At 47.6% G+C, this 24,229-nt stretch overlaps 2 protein-coding genes across 9 annotated transcripts; one reads left to right on the top strand and one right to left on the bottom strand.

The window, feature by feature from the left end:
• The first annotated feature begins 1,103 nt into the window (after window positions 1-1,103).
• NHP2 (NHP2 ribonucleoprotein) lies at window positions 1,104-5,374 on the top strand. 3 transcript variants are annotated; one of them, XR_010022643.1, is made up of 5 exons: window positions 1,104-1,407; window positions 1,474-1,543; window positions 3,600-3,782; window positions 4,580-4,678; window positions 4,823-5,374. XR_010022643.1 is itself a non-coding variant. In XM_063087062.1 (5 exons), exons 1-5 carry the CDS (start codon window positions 1,248-1,250, stop codon window positions 4,844-4,846), a joined length of 459 nt encoding a protein of 152 aa, XP_062943132.1. In that variant the 5' UTR covers window positions 1,123-1,247; the 3' UTR covers window positions 4,847-5,374. The 3 variants fall into 3 exon arrangements, 2 of the variants coding, with proteins under 2 accessions (XP_062943132.1, XP_062943131.1); XM_063087062.1 differs by having other exon boundaries at window positions 1,123-1,407; window positions 3,600-3,705; XM_063087061.1 differs by having other exon boundaries at window positions 1,126-1,407; window positions 3,600-3,705; window positions 4,580-5,374.
• Window positions 5,375-5,779: 405 nt separating this feature from the next.
• Window positions 5,780-17,812, bottom strand: RMND5B (required for meiotic nuclear division 5 homolog B). 6 transcript variants are annotated; one of them, XM_063087060.1, is made up of 10 exons: window positions 17,758-17,812; window positions 13,835-13,985; window positions 11,293-11,438; window positions 11,029-11,169; window positions 10,296-10,396; window positions 9,899-10,065; window positions 8,077-8,242; window positions 6,766-6,868; window positions 6,519-6,673; window positions 5,780-6,434 (listed from the first exon to the last, which is right to left on the bottom strand). In XM_063087060.1, the coding sequence occupies exons 2-10, from the start codon at window positions 13,971-13,973 to the stop codon at window positions 6,371-6,373; spliced, it is 1,182 nt and encodes a 393-aa protein (XP_062943130.1). In that variant the 5' UTR covers window positions 13,974-13,985; window positions 17,758-17,812; the 3' UTR covers window positions 5,780-6,370. The 6 variants fall into 6 exon arrangements, with proteins under 6 accessions (XP_062943130.1, XP_062943124.1, XP_062943127.1 ...); XM_063087054.1 differs by lacking the exon at window positions 17,758-17,812 and adding an exon at window positions 16,943-17,324; XM_063087057.1 differs by lacking the exon at window positions 17,758-17,812 and adding an exon at window positions 16,943-17,324 and having other exon boundaries at window positions 13,835-13,981.
• Window positions 17,813-24,229: the final 6,417 nt, after the last annotated feature.

Genomic DNA, 24,229 nt, shown 5'->3' with positions numbered 1-24,229 from the left:
ATCATAACTTTTCTTAAAATACTAAATTTTTAAAAAACCTACTTGTTTTTTATTTAATGACTTTGCACTTGGTTCTAGGGTTAATAGGTTAATTTTTAAGTTGGTTTAACTGACCTGTGCTCTCACAGATGCGAGAAAATTTCTAAATTTCCACCTAACTGGCCTGTTCCACTGCCCCCAAAATGGTGGGCCTGCCACAGAATGAAAGACAATTAACGTGTAGCAATTATCTAATTAGTATACACCCAGAGTTTCAAAACACAGAGATATCAAGACCCACCAGAATTTAGGCCAGCTCATTCCCCTACCCCATTCCTGTGTCACTGTCCACTAATCCTCTACGGATACATCCAAACTGGCCGCCTACTCAGAGCTCTCCCTTATCCCCACCGGGGAACCTCACCGCGAATGCCTTCCCTCCTAGGGTTCTTGGCTGTGCTCAGGCTGTCTTCCCCTTAACCCCAGCCCAGCGATGCCTTCCATACGTGTAACGCCAGGCGGTGGTAAGGACTACGGGACTACAATTTTGATAAAGGAATCAGAAGAGTCTCTCCCACAGGCACCGTTTGGGCAGATTCCTGTGGGAAGGCAGGGAGCGAGCCACGAGCTCTCTGAGGAGAAACGGTACAGACTGAGGCTCTCAATGAGTGGAGTCATCCCAGGCTCTGTATCTTTCGTAGCTGCGCAGCGGGGTCCAGGAAAGAGAAAGCAAAGTATGAGAAATAACGAAAGAACGAAAGAAACCTTTAACATAAACCTCAGTACCCAAGCCCCGGGTCCTGACCAGGCTCCCCATTGTCCACCGGAGAGATGAGATTTGAAGGCGGTTAGAATCACACTGGGCACACCATTCTCATTCTTCCACCCCGGTAGCAGCCCCCGCCCTTTACGCAAGGATCCAGCCCGCTAGACGTGGTCACGCCCCCACACGCACGGCCTTCCCCCAGCTCCGGGTGCCCGGGACGCGGCGCTTTCCGACGAGCGGAAGCGGGAGTCCTCTTCCCGCCTCGCCTCCCCGGGCTCCGCCCCTCGCCTCAGATTCCCTCCGCCCCGCCTGGGACCTTCCAGTCCAGCCCAGCCCCCAAGGCCAAGGCCCCGCCCCTCTCCCGCTCTATATCAAAGGAGCTGAGCGTCAACGGTTGGTGCGAGAGTCGGAGACTTTCCTGAGGGACGACCCGGAAGTGGTTCCTAAAGTAGCCGGCCGCGTGGAATCGCCTGTGGGGGACTGGGTTGCCGCGACTGCGGCGATGACCAAAATAAAGGCTGATCCGGACGGGCCGGAGGCTCAGGCGGAAGCGTGCTGCGGAGAGCGCACTTACCACGAGCTGCTGGTCAACCTGAACCCCATCGCGCAGCCCCTGGCTTCTCGCCGCCTCACGCGGAAGCTCTACAAATGCATCAAGAAAGGTGTGGCGGTCGCCGGGGTGGCGCGGGCCGGGGGCGAGGCTCCTACTGACTCTTCTGTCGTTGCAGCCGTGAAGCAGAAGCAGATTCGGCGCGGGGTGAAGGAGGTTCAGAAGTTTGTCAACAAAGGCGAGAAAGGGTAAGAATCCTCCTTCGCCGGATTTTGCATTTCTAAACGGTAACAAAGGAATCCTTGCTTAGTAGGTGCTCGGGAAAAGTCAGGTTAACTCGGACTCAGCCCCATATACAGATGATGATCAAGTGGCCAGTAAACTCCCTTCAGTACTTACACGAGCTCAAAGTGAATTCCAGAGAGAAACGAACTGTATAAGCCAACTCACTTAGGGTAGACTTCAGCTTCATTCATTCAGCGACCTTTTATTGAGAGTCTACTCTTTTTCAGGCACTATGCTAAGGGTAGACAATGACATTAATCAGATAATCACACATAAAAATAATTACAAGCTGTGATAGACAGCCATGCATTGAGAAATGACTTCATTATCCTACTCCCTTTCTGGCATTTGAGAATCTAAAGCTTGTTTACATCTTTATTCTCTCTATTTCCCACTCAGGCCAGAGGGTAAGTTCTTTGAGAACGGGGCCTCTCACTGTTTTATCCCCAGAAGTGTCTGGTACACTGTAGGTGCTCACGAGATAAATAATGCCCCCTGGGCAATTATGCTCAATGAAGAGTCTCACCTGGTTGGGAGGAGGGGGGAGTGCACCAGGGAAAGTTTCCTTGAGCCTTCCCATTTGAGCTGAGATCTGAAGACATAGGGAATTAACTGGGGGTTGGGGGTGGTTGTGTCCTGCTAGAAGAAAGAGTGGGCCACAGGGCAGGAGAGAAGGTAGTAGTGGGCAGAGGTGCTACCTTCTTTTGAGCCCTCGTAAGCCATGTTAAGTTTAGGTTTTCTGTTCAGGCTTTGGGAGGCCACTGAGGGTTAAAGCCAGGAAGTGACATAATTATGATTACACCTCAAGATTTTTCTGACAATTGAGGAAGGAATTAGAGAAACACGAGTAGATTTGGGAAAACGCAGATAGGAGGCTACTGTAACCCAGAAGAGATGATAGTGGAGATAGAATTAAAGGGGATGGATTTGAGAGGGTTTTCAGATATGGAGAGAGGAGGTACGGGTGACTTCTAGATTCCGGCATGCCCAGCCAAATGGACAGAGGGTCCATTCTCTGGGATTCTGGACAGTGGAGGAGGACCAGGTTTGTGTGGAAAGACTACAAGTTTGGTTTTAGACAAGTTTTATGGGTGCCATGGAGACACGATTCCCCCTCCCCCAAACTGACAAATAGGTAGATGGCTATATGAGTCTGAAGCTTGGAAGAAAGAGGGCCAGGCTGGAGAGAATAGATTTGGGAGACACCATGGCCATGGGTCAAGTCAGCCAGGAAGAGGGTACTGAGAGGAGAAGGCAGCTGTGATCAGGCTGTGAGGAACTCCCACAGTTAAAGGCTACTTAAAGGAAGAGAAACCTGCAGAAGAGGAGGGCCCACCAGGCCAAAGGAAAACTAGGAGTGGAAGCAGTACTTTGAACCAAGGGCTCTTTCCTTGTTCCTGCCTGTCAGCTATCCTTGGAGAACAGACTCTTCCTTTTTTTATCTTCAGGGTTTCTAAGGCACTTGTCCCAGAAACCAGACACCTTGCCAGCTAGGAACCCTAGCTGAGGGCTCCCTGTCACTCAGGTTTCTTAGCCTGGCATTCAAGGCTCTTGGATGTATCCCCTGCTCTCCCACCCCCACCATGGATTCCAAAGCCATCCAAGGCTCCAGACAGCCCCTTTGTATCTGGTGCCATTCTAATGCCCTTAGCATTGTGCTTTCCCGGTTCCCAGCCCCTCCATGGTCTGCCTAACAGGCATTCATCATTCAGCTTTCCGTTTAAGCATCTCCTTCTAGTTGAAGCCTTTTTTTGACTCTCTAAAGAGAGCTGAGCTGCTTCTCAGCACCCCTCCCATACCTCATCTGTCCCAGCACTATACCACTTGTCATACTTTGGTGGTATTTATATGTTGTCAAGAAAGAGAGATCACCTCCCCAGAAGAATGCACTCACCAAATACAACTTTGCATTCCTTCATAGATTGGCAGCCCCACACTGTGGGCTCCTGGAGGGTGGGGGCATCTTACAACTGACAGAGGGAAGGAACAAGCTAGAATAACTGGTTTCTCTCATTTCAGGATCATGGTTTTGGCGGGAGACACACTGCCCATTGAGGTGTACTGCCATCTCCCAGTTATGTGTGAGGACCGGAACCTGCCCTATGTCTACATCCCCTCTAAGACGGTGAGGAACACGCAGCCCCCTGACCTTGGTCAGCACTGGGAGAGGGGGTCTGGGACATGGTCTGCAGTGGGAAGAAGGTGAGCTGGAGTTAAGAAGGCCTCGGTGGGGCCGAGCCTGTGGCGTACTCGGGAGAGTGCGGCGCTGGGAGTGCAGCGATGCTCCCGCCGCGGGTTCGGATCCTATATAGGACTGGCCAGTGCACTCACTGGCTGAATGCCGGCCACAAAAAAGACAAAAAAAAAAAAAAAAAAAAAGAAGGCCACGGTGGATTCTCAGCTCCACTGCTTCCTAGTTGTGGGACTGCAGATAAGTTATGTCTGCATTTCACTTTTCTTCTTGTAAAATGAAAGTCCCCTCCTCTGTGGACTGTAAGAATTAAAACAGACGTATGTGAACATGCTTTATAAGCTAAGATGCTTCACTTGTGTCAGTTCTGTTAGGTGGGTTCATGCTCAGAGGAGGTGTGTCCTTATCCTTACATAGCAGGGCCCAGATCTGGGGCACAGGGGGTGGGGGATGGCAGCGACCTGGAGAGCACAGCCCCTGCCTATGGGGACAGTCCCTGCTGGGCTGGAGCCCTTTCAAAGTTTGCCTGAGTTTATATGATAGAAACCAGGGCTGGCCGGTTAGTTCAGTTGGTTAGAGTGCAGCCTTATAACATCATGGTCACGTATTCAGATTCCCACACAGGCCAGCCACCAAAAAAGTTTTTTAAAAAAGTAATGATAGAAACCAATTTGAAATGTTTTTAAATATAATGTGGACCCAATAACATGGCCGTGGGCAAGATTAGGCCGATGGGTCATCAGTATGTGAATCCCTGTAGCGTACAGATTGTGTGACCTTTTCTCTCAACATCTTTTTTCCTTTGTAGGACTTGGGTGCAGCAGCGGGCTCCAAGCGCCCCACCTGCGTGATAATGGTCAAGCCCCATGAGGAATATCAGGAGGCCTATGACGAGTGCCTGGAGGAGGTGCGGGCCCTGCCCCCGCCCCTGTGAAGGAATGGGCAGCACTTGGCACCTGCTCTGGAAACTGTTGGACTGGCAGGGGGCGGCTGGCTGCCTTCCTGCTGTCCACACTCATAGCATCTCTCTGTTCCCACGTCTTCTTCCCAGACAACTTCAACAGCTATTTCATGAAAGTAAAGCCAATGCCTTCTCCGTCAGTGCTGTTTCCTGTTGAGCCTACATGAAGACAGTTCCAAAAATGTGGAGTGGGGGAAGTAAATGCTAAGACTAAAATGTGAGACTGTGGGTGTTTTCTTAAGCAGCAGCTGCTGATGGGGCCAAGGAGTTGGCAGGCAGGAAAGAGTGGAAACAGCTTTTCCCACCAGAGAACCCAAAGGACTTTAAGAGTGTTCAGTGCTAATTCCTGGCTGCCCAGGGCCATGTTCTTAGGCTCAAGCTGAGAACCGATTCTGCAGCTCACTCCAGAGCTTTCAGTTCCCACTTACAGGGTGGGTGGGAGCTGCAAGAAAAGGCAGCAGGGCCCAGATCCCATGTCATGGAAGCCTGCAGCTCCTATGTCAGGGACACCTCCATTCCCAAAGAGGAATGTCTCCTTCCCCCAGGAACTTCAAATACCACTGTGAAGCTTATGGAAGCAATTTACCCACCACATGGTAAATTTTAAATAATACAAAGCTAAATAAACCCCAGGTCATCTCTCCTGTGTAATACATCTCTCCTGGTAACCCAGCCCCTTCAAACATTTTAGACTTAAGTTCCCTCCTGCTGTCAAAGGCCCCACACAGGAGTGCACGCAGCAGCCAGGCTTCAAGCACCCTGGAATAAACTGGAAAGAGCTTGGGCTTGAGGGTCAGATCAGGTTGAAAACTCCAAAGCTCTCTCCTTTATAGGCTATGAGCCCTGTTGTATAAGTCATTTCATCTTCCTAAATCCCCTTGTACTGATTTCTAACGTGGAGGTAATAAGATTTTACATATGTATATGTAAAAGTACCCAGGGTTTGACATCTCCCAAGTTTTCCCCCCAATCAGATGCGAGTTGGGTTCTTTCTGCCTGCTCACTGTAGTTGGCCATGCTTTTAGCCATGCCCAATATTTACAAGCAGTAGACACAAGTACTAATTATTTGTCAGTGACACTAAAGGCTGGCCAGGAGAAGTAAGGAGAAGGGCTGTAAATATATTTGCTTAAAGTTATAAAACAATGGCATTCAGTTCAAACTTGGACTATGTACAGTGGGAAATGGGTACACACAGTTGAGGCTGTACAGCAGGTGGAGATGGGCTACAGCTGGACACCTTTGGGCTGAGGAACAGGAGTGTACATGAGCATTGGCATGGCAGCAAGAGCCATGGCTGAGGGCAGAGAGATGTCTGCGGCTGGCCAAGTCCTCTGCTGCTCTGTCAGCTGCTACTAAGTCAATGGCAGATATAAACAAGAAGAGACAGAGCAGTAGTAGAGAGGCCAGCAGCATTTCCCTTTCTCTACAGCCAAGGAGCCAGCTGCCTGGTGTGGGTTGGTTCATCTCCTTCATCAGCCTCTACCAAAGGGCTGGTCCAACCCCTCCCCATGGTAGCACTCCTCAGCCAGGTGCTCTAGAACAAACCATGATCCACTGAAGCCAACCACTCTACCGAGACAGACCAAGTCTCGTGGGTGAAAAACCCCTTCCGACAAAGTTCCTTCCAGGCAGGAATCAGAATATGATGCGTTTCCCATCTGCTGGGTTCTGCTCCATAGGACAGTAGGGACACTTCAGCCTGCAAAGGGAGGACAACCAAGTGTCTCAGGGTGGCCAGCAGGACAGCTCAGTACCAAGACGGAGCACAGCAGGAGGAACTTACTTTCCTCCATTGATGAGCTTGTTGAGTGCATCTCGGGAGATGACGTGGCCACAGATGAGCTTGATGGGAGGGTTGGAATCTGACGTCTGCTGGCGGAGAATGGGGCACGCAAACACCGAATGATACCAGCACTTCATGCCTAATTCGATCTCAATCTGGGGAGGCCAGCAAACGGGTGAGTTCCACTTCCTGTCATGGCTGTCCTCCCCAGCACCTTCTGCCCATACCTCCCCCTGCCAGGCCTCACCGGTAATTCGTCCTTGTGACTCCAGACCCCAGTACACTGCCTCTGCTCAATCACAGCTTTGATGTTCATCAGCACAGGCAGCGCCACACAGCCAGAGGCAAAGCTGCAGAACAAAGAGCAGGGGCTGGAGTGGCTCAGACCACAGGGACCCAGCTGACAAGACAAAAGGACCAGCACACCATGTCTTCGGCACGGGACTTGAGACCCATTCTAAAGTGGAGTCAGGTCAAATCAGTCCTTGAAGATTCCTTAGATTGTTCCATAAAATGGCACATATGTAGTTATGTATGTCCAACTCTAGAGTCATTCTAATGCACCCCAAATTTGAGAACCTATGGGAAAGACAAAACGAAGCCCCAGGGGCAGATGTCTGCTCATCCAAACCACTGAAAAGTCCTTGGTGTGACTGGGAGACAGTGATCAATTCAGAAAGGCCCCAGCACACCTGTAGAATCTGCCCTGCTCTGTTATAATACACCTCTCTAACAGTGGCTATCAATCAACTAGGACACTTAATGGGGGAGGGGGATTCAGTTCTCATGACGATTACACAGGGGGAGGTAGCCTACTGGCTGGAAGCTCAGATACAAAATACCCTACAGTGCACAGGGCAGTCTTGCACAACAGAATCGTCTGGTCTAAATTACCAATGGTATTCTTGCTGGAAAATACTGTTCTACAACCTGAACCCAGAACAAATTAGATCAGAGTGGAGTCAACCCACCATACTGGGGTGGAGTATTAGATTCCATAACTAGTGTGAGTAAAATGCACTGTGACACTGTCTGCTGCGGTGGAGTGTATGGCTCTGGCCTCAGGTCCAAGTGCCCTTTATCCTCGTGAAGCCTGAGGCAAGTATATTCACTTCTTGAATCTCCATTTTCTCATCTAAAATGAGGACAACAGTACCTCTAGCTCCTAGGGGTGCTGAGGTTGAGAGAAGAATGCTATTGTGAAGGAGACTTAGAAGCTGTAGCTCTGAATATATGTTACTTAGCCACTCAAGTCTCCCCTGAAGGGAAGTGGTGTTTGAGAGATGAGGTTGTGAGGAAGGTGGGCTACAGGAGGGGCAGGGACCTCATTCAAGAGACCTTGTAAAATGGGAACCCTGACCCTGCCACTGACTTTGTGGTGACCTTGGGCTACAACTCTTCCTAATCTGTTTCTTTAACTGTAAAAACAGATAATTCCTATCTTGAAAATGACTAAGAAAGCCCGTTTAGGTCTGTGAAAGCACCTGGCAGGGCCTTGGCAAAATCGTTTCCCTCTCTACCTTCCCACTTGTGCTGCCGTCACAGGGCTGGGTTGTACCTGACGCTGAGGGGGGACTCCACAGAAAGCCCCAGCAACGAACAAGCATCTCGGGTAAAGGTCTCACAGATCTCCGCCCAGTGGCTGTTGTCCAGGAGGTGGCAGTAGGGTGACTTCTCCAAGCCCAGCCGCAGGTACACTAGACTGCCCATCATCACCTGGATCTCTACAAGGCAACCAAGGCAGCAGCTCAGGGCGTGCAGGGGCTCTGGTCCCCATCCCCTAAGGGGGCACAGGACTGCAAAGCGTAATACTGTCAGCCAGGCTGAGCCCAGCAGCTCCCAGGCCCCTGACCAGACTGAGTAGGGGTTTAAATATCCTCAATCAAAAGTGATTTTTTTCTAAATCCAGTGAGGAGTTGGAGTCTCTGGGCTGCTTCTGTAGAACAAGGACAGGGATTACCTGGAACTGGTAGGAAGGGGAGTTCCTTTCCAGTTCTCTTTCCATCCTTCTGATTGCATGAAGGAATGAGTCTCAGGTTGGTGCTAATGTCTCTATTCTCTAACACTAGCTAATCTCCCTTTTTAACATAACAGATCCCAGGTTCAGGCTTTCAGGAGGCAGCAGTATCTAGCTTAAACACTGCTTGGTTATCATGATAGTTATTTTAAAATAAGATTTTAAATAGTAAATATGAGCGGGGCTAAAGAAAAAAGTTAATATCAGTATGGATTACTACTGGTGAGCATCTTGAAGGTGAGACTCAAATGACAGGTTTAGAAATCCTAATGTGAAGGAAGAGGGTTCAGGAAGAATGCTCCAGAGGAGATGCTCAGGTGAGTCTTAAAACGAGTAGGGGAACTGGGAGGTCACCATACCTGTAAAGACCTTTTCACAAGACAGTATCTGTCTCTCAGGCCTACTGAAATTCCATTCAAGGATTTACTGTCCCTCAGAAGAACTGTCTACATTTCCTATCTCCCCCTCCCCTATTGTAAGTGGATTGAATTGTCCCCCCAAAATTCACTGAAGCTTGAATTGTGTCCCCAAGTTTTATGTATTAGAAACTTAGCCCCCACTGTGACTGTTAAGAGGGTGGGAAATCCTATTATGGTAATTGAAAGGTGGAGCCTTGAAGAGGTGATTGGATTGTAGGACATTGCAGTAGTGAATGGATTAAAAATGGTAGTCAGGGGCATGGTTCTGAGAGCTTTAAAAGAAGAGGAGAATCTGTCTCTCTCTGCTTCCACCCTCTTGCAATGTCAGACACCACCAGACGGACTTTGGACTTCCCAGCCTCAGAAACTGTAAGCAAATAAATTTCGTTTTTCTGTATAAATCACCCAGTTTCAGGTATTTTGTTACAAGCAACACAAAACAGACTAATACACCTATGAAGAATAGTATATAAGCTTCTGCACCTCACTGGGTTATTGGGCAATCACTTTCTTGCCATTCCCCCAGGCATTGCCCTCTCTCAGCAAGTTAGCATAAAATTTGTTATGCCTCTTTTTCTATTAAAAACAAAAACAAAAAACAATCAGGGCTCTTCTAGGCGGGGAGAGACGTGAGGCAGAGTGCACGAGAGGGCAGGGCATGCTCTGAGTATGGGTGTGGCACTCGGCAGGCACTGAAGACCCGGAGTAGTCTGAGATGAAGCTAAAAAGGTATGGCAGAAGTGGGTGAGGAAGAGGCTTAAATTTATAGAGTTCACCTTGGAGACAATGAGGGGTTACAGAAATTTTCAGGTTGGGGTTTTCAGGAGCTATCTGGGTAACATACACTCCATATTAACACAAGGACTGGCAACCTGATGTAACCCAACGCATACTGACATCTGCTGGACTCCAGCAGCACCAGCCTCAGCACCCTGGGCACTTACCCCGCTGGTGCAGCTGGGCAAAGGGCTGGAAGTGCCGGGCATAGCTGAGGGCCTCCAGCTGCTTCTCAGGGCCACCCATCAGGAGGCGGATGAAGTGCAATCGATGCAGCTTAAACTCCAGGGAGCTGTTGAGCTCCAGCAGGCGCTGCCTGTGGGAGATGGCCCATCTGGGAAGAAAGGGACCAGTTTAGTGTGGAGCTGTGGAGGATTAGAGAAGGGGCTCTGGCAGAGCCTGGACCTGAGAGGAGGACTCCAAAAGCCTATGTGAGGCCACAGCTTGGGGCATATCAAGTACATTTGGGTGAAATGAAGACCACAGACAAGCCCTGTGTCCTGAGAGGTTGGGGCACAGTGGTCACCGGCCCAGTGCCCCCGGCCCACCTGAGGGCCTCCTTACTCCAATGCAGGCCCCAGGTCTTGTTCATGCAGAGCTTCCAGGATTCGATTCAATTCCAGGAAAGGCTGCTTGAAATCCAAGTCCACATTCAGCGTTGATTCCTGTGGGGAGAGAGAGAGATCCCACCACTGGAAGGCAGTGTTTCCAAAATTCTCTGTCAGGCAATAATAGTAAAACCTCATCTGCCAAAAACAGGCTGGAAGGAGCCGGGATTTGCATGAGGAGCCATGGTCTCCTGCCAGCTGCTTGTTCCTATTTCAGTTCTGGGAGGCTGAGTGAGACATGCTGACCTCCCAGAATGCAGAATGCAGACTGCAAACCTCACCCCATCACTGGAGTACTGGAGACAGCCCCCAGGCCCGGCACTGAGTAGCACAGTGAGAAAATTATTCCTTTTCAATCCTCTTAATTACATTAAGGGAAAATATACTTTATTTTTTACTGCCCGAGTGTCTTTAACACCTAGCAAGTACTACTTTGTCATTTCACCAATCTCCCTTTTTAATAAAGGGATATCAGGCCTCAGGTCAGAATCATGGCTGGAAATCAGCTCTAACTAGAAATTAGTAACTTTACTTTTCATCATATGTTTTCAGAACTACCTCAATTTATGGCAGGGGGGCTGACTGCCTTTCTAGAATAAATTTATTTAAAGAATGGCAGAGACTCAAAAGAAAGAAAACTATCAGATAAAAAGGAGAACAGGCAGGTCCTCTCAGCACTGTCCTGTTACCTGGCATAGCTCCTCGGCGACACTGAGCATGCCCTGCTGGTAGAGGTGCTCCACAATGGCCATCTGCAGGATCTGCTGCTGCTTCTCCCGGGAGTCCCATACTGCGTCCGAGACTACACCACAAATCTCAGAGTCAAAGTTCTGACAAGGAGGAGAGAAAGGGCCCTGTGACTTGGGCACTCATACTTACTCTTCTGCCAAGCCCTGTACGTACTAGCTCCAGAGTATTCCCACCCACAGGCCTGGGGCTGCCCACATGCTCACCCTATCAATGGCTTTGCCCACTCGGGACACGCTGCTGTGAATGTCCTTGTGGTCCGAAGCCAGTTTCTGCACAGTGTCTTTGATCTTTTGGCAGCACTGGGACATCACCAGGGAGAGAGTAGCTGAGAGAGGGGTCCCCTGGAGGGCTGCAGAAAAACAGTGGAATGAGTAGGACACAGACCCTGTATTTGCTTCCTGTAGTCTAAATGCCAGCTTGGTGGACCAGGAGGCAGCCCTAAACTCCAGAGAGAACTACCTACCTTCTATTCCAGATCCTGCCACTTTTTAACTGAATGACTTGGTTCAATCTAGTCAAGTGGGACAAGTCAGTTTATATCTCAGAGCCTTAATTTCCTCATCTGTAATATTGTAGGTTGCTGTGAAATGAAGATGTCTGGCACTTACTGTATGTTAAGTAATTTATTTTAGCTTATGTACTACATCACACACAATTGTGTATTGAACTGTCAAGTTAAACACAGAGTTACCATATGACCCAGCAATTCCATTCCTAGGTACATACCCAAGAAAAATGAAAACATATGTCCACACATTATTCATAGTAGCTAAAGGGTGGAAAAAACCCAAATGTCCATCATATAATGGGTATGTAAAATATGGATATCCATACAATGGAATATTATTCAGCCATAAAAAGGAATGAAATACTCATACATGCTACAACAGGGGTGAACCTTCAAAACATTATGCTAATGAAAGCCAGACACAAAACACCACATATTGTATGATTCCATTTATATGAAGTGTCCAGAATAGTAAACCTATAGAGATAAAAAGATTAGTGGTTGCCAGGGACTGTAGGAAGGGAGGAATGTCCTGACTGTTAAAGGGTTGGGTTTCTTTTGGGGGTGATGAAAATATTCTGAAATTATTATTCTTTTGGTGGCTGGTCCATATGGGATCCAAACCCTTGACCTTGGTGTTATTAAATAAGATAACCAGCTAGGCACCCTCCACCTTTTGAAATTTGATAGTGAGGGCCAAGCCCGTGGCGCACTCGGGAGAGTGCGGTGCTGGGAGCGCAGCAACACTCCCGCCGCGGGTTCGGATCCTATATAGGAATGGCCGGTGCACTCAATGAGTGCCGGTCACGAAAAAGACAAAAAAAAAAAAAAAAAAAGAAATTTGATAGTGAGATTGCACAACTCCATAAATATACTAAAAACCACTGAATTATATACTTTAAAAAGGTGAATCTAATGGTATGTGAATTATAGTTCAATTAAAAAAAAAAAAGACATAGGGTCAAATCTAAGACAATTTGAACATTAAAATAAGTAACAGTAATAGATTATAACCCATTGAATAAAATAAGAATCTGTATGAGTGTGAACTGATAATAAAGGAGAAGGGGAATCTTCTTCTTTACAGTTGAATGCCAACCAATAAATGTATAAAGAATGACACAGCAGGAAAAATCACCCATGTTGCAACCATTTTAGTAATAATTGATTCAGGCAACAATCATCTATGGAAGCCAAAACTAGTGGGCTCAAGTTTGATGAAGAGCAGGACACTAATACAGTCTCAAAGTATCTTCCTACAAACTACTTGTTAATTTATTACAAAGAAAAAATTAGGAACTTTACAGTGGAGGAACCTGGCAGACGGCATCTAAACCAAGTGTGTAAAGTGAACATAACTAATAATGGATGAACTGATGTCTCATGCCTCCCAATGTGATGCACAGAGAAGCACATAGCTTCCAAAGTACCCCTGCCAAAAATGCAAACCCTGAATGATGAGGAAACATCAGACAAATTCAGACTGAGAGACGTTATGCAAAATGACTGTCGTTAATGCTTCCAAAATGTCAATGTCATGAAAGATAAAGGAAGGCAGAGGAAATGTTCCAGATTAAAAAAACTAAAGAGTAGAAAGAAACTAAATGTAGTGGATGATCTTGGATTGGATCCTGGACTGGAAAATAAAATGCTTTATGCAAATTTCTGAAACAGTGGCAAAACTGAAATGTGAACTGTAGTCATTAGGTGATAATATTATATCAGTTTCATTTCTTGTTCTTAATAATTATTCTGTATTTGCGTAAGTGAATGCCTTTGATCTTAGGAAATATACACTGAACATTGACGGGCAAAGGGGGCTGCAATATCTGCAATTTATTTTCAAATGGTTAAAAAGTAATAATATGCAATAAAATGATAAAGCAAATATGGCAACACATTAGCAGTGGTGAAGCTGGGTGAAGGGTATATGAGTTCTGTAAACTATTTTGGAACTTTCCTGTAAATTTGAAATTATCTTAACACCTGAAAAGTTGAAAAGAGAAAAGCAAATTGAAAATAAAATATAAATGGAAATAATCTCAGATAAATGAATAATTTTTATTGGGCTTTTTGAAATAGCTCAGAAACTGCATACCCTTCTTCAAGGAGGCCTAGAGATGCATGTACCAATGTCCAAATCATCATCTTTCTGGAACCCTGTCACCAAGTAACCTCGGGTCTCCCACGTCCAAGGGAGGCTGGCGTGGGGCTCTCAGCAGGGTGTGGACACCTACCTGCGCTGGCCAGCTCAGCCCGCAGCTGGCCCACATAGTGCAGCAGCTCTTCCAGGCTCTGCTCGCAGTGCTGTCCATAGGTAAGGAACTTTTGCAGCACCTTGTCCAGCTCTCTCTCCACGCATGCACACTGCTCCATGGTGGCCTCTGCCTGGGGAGGGTCAGTTAGGTCAGTTAGCCCATCTGGGCTCCCCAACCATTTCTCCAGATCCCTCTTCCCATCCCCATATATATCAATGCTCAGAAATTCACTGCTTGACCTAAAATATCTGTCCACAGCTTCTGTCTTCCCCAGCTGGGATACCCAGTGGAGGATGCAGGCTGGTCTAAGGACAGGGGTCTTTTGAATCATGGTGAGAAAATTACTGCATTTTCAACCCTTTTCATTCTATTATCTTTGTTCATCTCCCTTTTAATCAAAACAGAGAGCAGGCCTTGTAGAGCCCTCAGCAGGCAACACTATCTAACTAGAAACCCATACACTGCATATTGTCATATTTCATGGATTTTTCATATATTCATTATGGCCACCTTCTCTTACTGTTAGTGGAACTGGTTTTCCGTGTACTGTAGTGATATAAGCCAGGAAGGAAGTCCTTGAATGGCTGATATTTGGAAATGCAGCCTAGGGAATGAATGCCAACCATGTTGACTGATGGGCTTTGCCCACCACTCCAGCCTCAGCCTCTCCCGCTGCTCACCCATGGACAAGCACCTTGTGTCCAGCCAGCCTGAACCCTTGCGCTCTCACAGCTCCATGCCCTGGTACATACTGCTTCCTCTCCCTGGTCTGCTATCACCCCTCACCTCAACTGCTTCAGAAACTGGCCCTTCCTTCCCAAGTTAGTTCAGATGTTGTCTCCTTTAGCAGCTGTCCCTAGCCTGCGCCCCCTGGCTCCCTCTACTCTCACTTCGCACCCTCCTTTTCAGTTTTGATCATTAGGTAATGATTTGTCTGAGGGCCTGCCTCCACCACCAGACTAGAACTTCCCTTGTGTAACACAAACTTTCAGCCTCCTTATACCACTGAAAGAAAGTAGACTTTCTTTGTCCCACCTTCCCTACCATTCAGGCCCCCTTCCAAGTCCTTTCCACCCTGTGCCACTGTCCACTCTATTTCAGAGCAGCCTTTGACACTAAACATATAGACAATCTTCAAAATGTTGGTTCAGAGTCTATTTCCCTTTCCATCCTTCCATCTACAGGATTTGAAATAAGAGGGCTGTCATATGTCCCACCAAAACATTCAAATCTAGCCAGTTGTCCATTCTCTCAAAGAAGCGTACAGAGTAACAACATAAAGAGAATCTTGTGTCAGAGGTGACCATTGGGAACTTCTCAGTTTCACATTCCTACCAGCACCAACAGTCCTGGCCTTACTATCTTTGCCTCCCTGTGGCCACTGTCTCCTTACTAAACAGGGAACAAGTGACAGGGAACTGGCACCCAGGGCCGAGGGATGTGTTTATGCCCTCACTCCTTATAGCTGATGCTATTACACTAGAATTTGTAATTACGGTGTCCAGAAGATGTGCTCTCCCTGCCATCCCCCCACTCGAACAAACATCCTATAACTGGATATGACACATGGGCAAAATATAACATGGATACCTGTCTAAAATGATACTGTAATTGTTATTGCTATTATTAATAGCTAACATTTCACAGAGGCTTATTATGTGCCAGGCACTGTTCTAATGACTTTGCATGCATTAATTCATTTACTTAATTCTCACGAAAACACTACAAGGTAAGCACAATTTTTTTTTTTTTTTTTTTGCAGTTGACCCGTGCAGGTCAACCCCTTGACCTTGATGCTATAACATTATGCTCTAACCAACTGAGCTAACTGGCCTGCCCTGGCACAATTATTAGACCCACTCTGCAGAAGAGAAAATGAGAAAAAGAAAGATTAAATAAGTTGCCCCAGGTCACGCAGCTGGGAAGTGGAGGAGCTGAGAACTGAAGCCAAGCAAGCAGTCTGGATCTAGGCTTCAGAGCCCTTATTAAGTACATTGCATTACAAGTACTCTCAAGACCAGCTTAACAGGCCACTATTTCACCAGGAAAGGAAAGCAGCAAATTTCTGTCGTTGGGATAAGTGTACAGCAACCAGTAGTCATGACAAGAAACACGAAATTGACCACAGGTTCTGTGAGAAGGATCAAATGGGGAAGATAGCAGCACAAAAGAATGTTTGCAAGAGTGTCTGGAAACCAGATCACAATTTACCAAAAATAAACATGGCTCAAGAAAGATCAGGACCTCAACAAGGTCAAATAGTCTAGCCCTCTCAGACACCAACAGATACCAGGATTATGAAAGGGAAATGCGAGTCAGCATCTTGATATCATATTTAAAAAGCTGAGGAAGGAGATGGGTGCAAGATTTTCACCCCAGTACTGTTTGTTGTGGCAAGGAGTTGGAAACAATCTGGGGACCTACACAGAGGAATCAATAAGTCAAGTAAGCACAATGTGGGGGATGCACCTATGGAAACCTGTGTAGAATTTTAGAAACTGTGTTCCAAATATAGCCACACAACATCAGTAAGATCCCAAAACATGGTATGGAAGAGGAAAAAAAGAAAGAAAATGAAGTCTACGCAGAATGTGAATCAAAATTATATGCATAAAAAGAAAGAAAAAAGAAACAAAAAATATGCATACAACCAAGGCAAATAATAGAGATACCCCAAATAAAAGGACATATATCAAACACATCAGAGAGGTTTCCCATGATGGAGAGGAGGAACGGGGAGAAAAGGGAATACGTAAATAAATACAAAGGAGAAATAAACAAACACAAAGGCCTTGTGTGGACCAAATAAAGGTACCAAAGCTGAGGAGTATGACTAACTCAAAAAATGTAAAAATAAAATAAATGAACTGGAAAAATAGAAATGTTTGTGGTTATTTAACCCAGAAAACCCAGGAGGCTATTCAGAGAAGCTCTTCCAGACCACAGTATTTAACACTGATCCCTCTGTCCCTCCCTCACACCAGTCATCCTATCATATCACCCTGTTCCTTTCCTTCACTGCACATCCCTATGTGAAATTTGACATCTTTTCTCATTAACCAAAACTGGAGGAAGGAAAAAACCCACCATTTTCCCTAGACAGTGGTCTCTACTGGGAGTTTCATCTGCATTAACATGCAAACGACTGGCAAACTCCTACTCATCCTTCAAAAAGATTTATATCCTTCGCTTATAAATGAAGAAAACTGCTCAAATGCCATGCCGGGCCCGGGTCAGCACCTGGTTACCTCCGACCCAGCCGCGTCGAACTAGGATGAGACTTCTTAGTCCGAGCGACGCCCCCGGCTGAGGCGGCTGTTCGAGGGCGGGACCCGGGTCCTATGAGTCTGTGGGACTCCAGCTCCTGGCCCGGGGCCGACGACTACGAAGAGAACAAGCCCAGGGGCGGCTCGGTGTGAGGGAGCCCACCCGCTCCCACCTAGTCCAGCAACCGCGGCCGCGGCTTCCGGAGCCGCCGTCGTCGGAACCGGAAGTCGCGGCGCTTGTAGCACCAGTACGGACTCGCCCACTCGCGGTTTCGCGGAGGGGTGGCCGTCCCGCGAGCCCGTGTCTTTCTGCCTGAGCGCCGAGCCCTTCCCCTCCCGCGCGCGCCAAGAGTGGAGTCGCCTACAGGAGTGGGGAGGTGACGGAGGGAGCTGTGCCTCCAGCAATCTGTGGGTTCTGCCCGAACGACCCTCAGGCGCCCAGTGCAGCCTGCCGGGCCCGAGCCTGCCGGGCCCGAGCCTCCCAGTTGGCGGGAAGGAATCGGATCGAACCATTCGCTCGCAGGCTGAGGCGCACCTCGGTGCCATCGCTGCGACTCCCCACTCTGAAGCCCCAAACCGCAAATGCTGATGCCTGCCTGCCCCGCACCCCGCCCTAATTCAAAGTAAAGACTATACCGCACAGGACTGTGCATGTAAGGGGTCCAACAGTTAGGCTTCTTCCGCCACGGGTCCGCGATGCTCTTTTCAAATACCAAGTGATGCTTAAAAGTCCTTTTTTTTTTTGTATACTCTAGCCTTGCTGGTCCCCTAAGCCCCTACTTAATCTTTTCACTGGGTAGGAGAATTAGATTCTGCTGGGGGTCGGGGGAACACACAGTCCCTGCCCTGCCACCCTCCATTGGTCGCTCTTCTTGGCGGGGGGTGGGGGGGTAAGGACGGTTGCATATCTGCCCTAAAGAGGAAGGGTGAGGATTAGAAAGGAGAGTGGAGGCGGTGACCCCAAGCCCAAGCCCGGACTGAATTTACGATCTTTACAGGCTCCCTTGCTCCGGAGGAAAGGGGTAGAGAAGCCCCTATACTTCCCTCCACAGGCCTCAGAGACTTGGACTAGAAACAACCCAAGAGAAAAGGCTCAGTTTCAGTTTCCCGACTTCCTGCTCCCTTTTCGGGCGGTCTCAATCCAGGGCACCCTCCCCTCGAACCCTCCACGCCTTTCCTCCCCCCACTCCACCCACAACACCCTTGCACAATCTTGTTTTGTTTTCTTTACAGCACTTGCACAATCCAGCTTTGTTTTTTTAATAGCATTTGACTTGAAATTATATTGCGTGTTTATTTTTATGTCTCCTGGCCCCTAACTCCGCTTCCCTCACTTTTGGGATAAAAGCTCCATTGGGGAGATTTTGGAACACAGTTGGTGCTCAAAGATGCTCTGAGAAGCCGGCGTCCCGGAGGAACCAGTCCCTGCGCCGGAAGCCTGGGTGGTCCCGCCCCACGCGCAAGCCGCGGGGGCGGACAGCTGCATGAACCTTGCCTGGGGACAAGCCAAGCGGACAGGACCTCACAGGCTTTCGAGAACGCCCCAACCTTCCCCACTTCCTCTCCAGGAGCACCAGCCTTCCTCACAGAGAACAACTGGTCATGAACAAAGCCCGGCTTCTCCAAAAACTTTGAACGCGCCGCTCACTCATCAGTCCTTTTCACCTTTGTCTATCATTCTTTTCCCCAGTATGGGGCTATCTTTGCATTACTCTAGGTACTGTTACTTTTCAGTGTGCGCAAAGTTTTATTACATATTTGATTTTGTCAGTCTTTCCTCATTGGGATTGTGTTTTTGTTTTGTTTTTTTGTTGGGGATGGGGATTACTTCAAAGCAGAGAAGTTTAGCTGTTCTCCACTAATTCAGTAATAATCTATGTAACTTGTTGCCATTGTGGGGGAGTTTTGAATTTTCCCTCTATTCTCTTAAAGTTAGATAATGAGTGTTTGGAATAAATTTAACAGTAGACAGATTAACAGGAGGAAAGGCATACAAATTTATCACATCCATGTGCACAGAAGTCCCACAAAATATGAGGCTCAAAGAAGGGCCTGGGCTAGCTGGTTAGCTCAGTTGGTTAGAGGGCAGTATTCTAACACCCAGGTCAAGGGTTCGGATGCCCACTCCGGCAAGCCGCCAATATCTATATATATCTATATATATCTTCAACCATCTTGCCGTGTGTGTGTGTGTGTGTGTGTGTGTGTGTGTGTGTGTGTGTGTGTGTATTTTTTTAAATTTTATGTATATATACACATACAGGGCAAGATGGTTGAAGCCTGTTAAATAAAAATTATAGGATGCCATTGTTTTGGACTAACTTCCTGCACTAGGTCCCAAAAGACCGTACTAAAGATCAAAATGGAGTCATTTCTGCTAAATTCTCTGTTACTTAGGCTGTGGTCTGACCTTCCCAGGGAGTCAGGAAGAAGATAACAGCAATTTCCCAAACAGGCCAGTTTAAATCTTCAGTAGGTATGATAATGAAGTTCCCTCTGCTTTAGTCCTTACACAAGAGATAGCCTAAAGTAACCTGATGTTTTTCTATTGTTCTGTGGTCCTGTCCCCACTTTACAAGGAAACTAATTTTGAAATAACCAACCCACTTTTTGTTCTTTGTTTCTGTTTTCTTTAGCCTTTTTCCTATCTATAAAACCAACCTCCTGAGCTGGCCGCTTAGCTCAGTAGGTTAGACCACAGCCTTACCATCTTATTATCTTATGGGTTCAGATCCTCAAACCAGCCCCCTCTCCCAGCTGCGCCCCCCAACCTCCTCTGCTTGGCTCATGTGAGCACTTATTCTATTTTATAGAATAAACTGCTGCCCTATTCAAGAATAGTAATAAAGCCAATTGAGATCGTCAACTAAATATGTTGTAATTTTGTTCTTTGACAAGCCAAAATAGCATTTTGAGCTACAAAGAGATATAGGGACTTGGAGTTTCTGGGCGGAAGTGTTGACTGGTTAAGGGAGGTTTGGGGGAGGGAAAAAAAAAAAAAGGTTGTCTTGTTATGCAGATAGTTTCTCAGGTAGAAGTCCTCAGAATAGGGTATCGACCTTTAGTCTCCTTCCCTATGAATCTGATGGGATTACAGGGACGGGGCTCCAGACAACTGTGTTCCTTCTTCGAACTTCCCTTAGTCACATAAAGGAACTTCAGAGAAGGAGGAGGTCAGAAAGACCTGATTCTCTAGTTTGAAGCACTCAGCTTGCCAAATTCTCATACTTTGGGGTATCGTCTTCTGGACGCCAGCATCAATTTCTCAGGATATGATTTTTAAACTTTAACTCAATAAATGTCCATTTTATTTTGGCAGGGGTGGTACAAAGTATGACATTTTTTCCACAAATTTTTGTCCAGTTATCCCACCACCTCTTGTTAAATAATCCTTCCTTACTCTTTCATTTTGAAGCTCTTTATACTGTAAGATTTTCTATGGAATGGAATCTATTTCTGGCTTTTCATTCTTTCCATCGAGATGTATATTTATTTTTACACCAATGTCATATTGTTTCTCTTGCTACTTGGTAATATGTTCTAATATTACATATTAGAGTGAAAGGACTAAACACTGCTTACCAAAAGGAAAAAAAAGAAAAAACACAAGGTTATTGAGGAAGCAGATCAAGAGGGGTTGACTTCTGAGGCGCACAGGGGAATTTTGGGAAAATATGGGGCTGTATTCTATATCTTGATTGTAGGGTTGGTTATACAATCCTGCATTTGTCAGAACTCTAAAAACTGTACCGTAGAATGGGTACAGTATGTAATATATGTAGAGTATATCTTAAAAATGGGGGAGGGGGGGACAGGCACACTAAGCGCACTATATATCTTAAAATAGCAAAATGAGGTTCTTGAACAGAGAGGACAAGTCCTCCAAAGTCAAGTGCTCACCTGAAAATACAACTTTCTGGGCTGGCCTGTGGCTCACTCGGGAAAGTGCAGTGTTGATAACACCAAGGCCACAGATTTGGATCCTATATAGGCAGGGCCCGTTAACTCACTGGCTGAGCATGGTGCTGATAACACCAAGTCAAGTAAGATCCCCTTACCGGTCATCTTTAAAAAAAAAAAAGAAAAAGAAAATACAACTTTCATCACCTCCCAGAGCAGGTCCTGGAGGGCTGAACTGAAAAAGATGGACCATCCTTGATAGCTGGTGGGGATGGGGGCTACAGTACTGCCTGCCCTCCCAAGAGCACCAGGGCTCTCCCCATCCAGGCCCAGGACCTGTTCAGGCTCTAATATCTTCCTTCCCCACTGCAGGTGACTCTAGAACAGTTCCCTGTCTCCTCTTGTTGGAGTGAGCAGGACTGAAACAATGTTGGGATCTAAAACCACCTGGGCTGCAGGAGATGTTAAAAGACACGTTTTTTCTTAGCATGCATTTCTCTGAGTTCCCTCTTTTCCCATGGTTATGATACTTTGAACCTTGGTTACGGGGCAAGATGACACTATTTGTGTAAATGTAAAGTTGTTTTCCAGTTAGCTTGGAGCTGCAGACTTACAATGACTATCTAGATCTTGAGAAACCAAGGAAGACATCAGTAAAGCTGTGCTGATTGCACCCCTCCAGCAGGACCCTAAGAAAACACCAAGAACAGGAACAGAAACCAGACTTGGTGAGACCTTGCACCTGGCTCCTTGCACGGAGCCCCCACAGCTCACGTCCCCCTCCCTCCTGCTTTTCACTTTCTATGTTCCATTCCCTCAATTTCCTCTTTAAGAAACCCTCAGTAGGCTGGCTGGTTAGCTCAGTTGGTTAGAGTACCACCTTCTAACATGAAGGTCTAGGGTTCGGATCCCCATACTGGCCAGCTGCTTTAAAAAAAAAAAAGAAGAAGAAGAAAAAGAAAACCCTTAGTAAATCTGAGTCTTTGAAATGGTTTTAGTCTGGCCATTCTCCGGTATTTCTGAATTAAAGCTGACTTCCATTTTCACCAACATGTGACTTTTGAGTTGTTTGTTTTTGTTTGGGGAAGGCAGCCAGACTTGGGCCCAGGAACAGTCTCCCTGTTCCTGTCCCTCCTTGCAAGTCTTTGGGTCAGGCCAGGACCACCTACATATTTTGCAGGGCCCAGAGCAAAATGAAAATGTAAGGCCACTTGTTCAGATATTCTTAAGAAATTCGAGATGGTGACAGCAGAGTATTACATCAAGTGCGGGGCCCTGGTGAGCGTGGGACCCTGTGTGATCACACAGGTTATGTACACATAAGCTGGTCCTAGTTCTGACCCTTCCCCTTTGCTGCTTCATGGACTCCTCTGCCAACTTACCAGGCTGTGCAGGATCTTCCTTGCCCCACTTTCAGCGAGGACTGTCCCTGGGAACTGCGCCACGCTTCCCTGTGTCCAAGTCTAGATCCATCTGAAATGCCTTCAGCCCACACTGTGGGCAGTTCCACCATCCCCTCCTCAGGGAAGCTTACCCCCTCACCCCACCACCTCTATTGACACATGAGCCAGCTCGCCTCTGAACTCCCACGACACTCGAGCCTCACCTGTTGTGACATACATCACTTTTGTTTTTGTTGCAAGAAACATCCCATTCTTTTCTTTTTGGAATCCAATATAAGGGGCCGGCCCATGGCTCACTCGGGAGAGTGCGGTACTGATAACACCAAGGCCACGGGTTTGGATCCTATATAGGGATGGCCGGTTAGCTCACTGGCTGAACGTGGTGCTGACACCACCAAGCCGAGGGTTAAGATCCCTTTACCAGTCATCTTCAAAAAAATAAAATAAAAAGGAATCCAATATAGAAGGCTAAGCCTCCACCCACTAGGATGGTAGGTTGTCTATCTGAATCGTCCCTGTGGGGCATGAACCTACTTTGGAGAAAGGTTCCATAATACCTACATCCCCCATCTTAGAGAAATTTTCTGTCATGCTCCCAGATAGGCTCCCTCTGTCCTCTCCAAGGTCTGCTGACCCAAGGCCATTGTGGAAGCCCCTCTGCTTTCCCCAGGTCTGTATGTTGGAGCTCTTTTGGATTTTCCTGTTTTCTTCATCTCCTGCCTGGCCCCCATCACTAACTGGAATGACCTTCCATATGTGGACATGTGTGTTGCCTCCCTCCCCCACTCATGGGTAAATGGGCCTTGGCCACCTTGGCTTCCTCACTTGAGAACCACACCTGGCCCTGAAGGAGAACCTTAATACATCACTGTCAAATGAATGGCACTGGCTCTGGAGCCCACGTGCTTGGCACAGACCTGGCACAAAGCAGGTACCCATGAATGGTAAATGAACATTCAGAGTTGGAGCCTTACGCCAACTCAAACCCATCCTATTCAGGGCAGGGGTGTAGTCACTCTTGACTCCACATCTCCTCAGTGCCCTCTGGGGCTGGAGCCAGAGGAGATTTGGGGATGAAAACAAAACAAACCACCCTGCCCTGGCAATGCCCACAGCCCAACGCAGACAGAAGCAAACCAACCATTACAGCAGTGTGGAAAGAGGGGATGGAGATGCACAGGCACTGTGGGCACAGGGAGGGAGTGCCCAGGCAGGGGAGGGGGTGAGTTCTGGGAAAGCTACCCCGAGGAGGAAAGATCTGAAGACCGGACCCTGAGGGGGCTGTGCCTAGAGGATGGGGGCTCAGAGGAATATGAAGAGCTGCTGAAGTTGGAAGAGGGCACCCTATCAGTGATCCTGGAGGACAGAGTGTCAGAGACCCCAAGTGACAGGTGAAGGGGCCCAGAGAGCTACTGGAAGGTATGACATTATCTGAGTAAACAGGAGACTAGAGACAGGGGGCCCTAGGCCCTATACGGGGAGCTCACCACATTTCTGGGCAGAACTGTCTGCCTGGACCTAGTCTGCTGGGGGAGGGGACTGCAGGGCAAGGTCAGGCACAAGAGCAGCTGGGGAGCTGAGGCGCAGCTAGGAGCAGGAGGGAGGAGCTGCCCTGAAGTAGTAGCCACCACAGTGACACCTGTGATCAGCTGGCCCCAGAGCCACCCAGCCGGCTTGGGGACCTGGGAACTGGTTTGCCCAGCATGGATGAGCTAACAGGGATCTGGTTCCCTCTGAGACGCCTCAGCTTCAGCTCTCCCGAGCCCTCTCTCTACATCTGGGCCTGGCCTTGGTTTCTGGCACAG

The sequence above is a fragment of the Cynocephalus volans genome, chromosome 2, assembly GCF_027409185.1.
Source record: "Cynocephalus volans isolate mCynVol1 chromosome 2, mCynVol1.pri, whole genome shotgun sequence".
Taxonomy (NCBI): Eukaryota; Metazoa; Chordata; class Mammalia; order Dermoptera; family Cynocephalidae; genus Cynocephalus; species Cynocephalus volans.
Note: the sequence above shows the minus strand (reverse complement) of the source record. Positions and strands in the feature narration are given on the sequence as shown.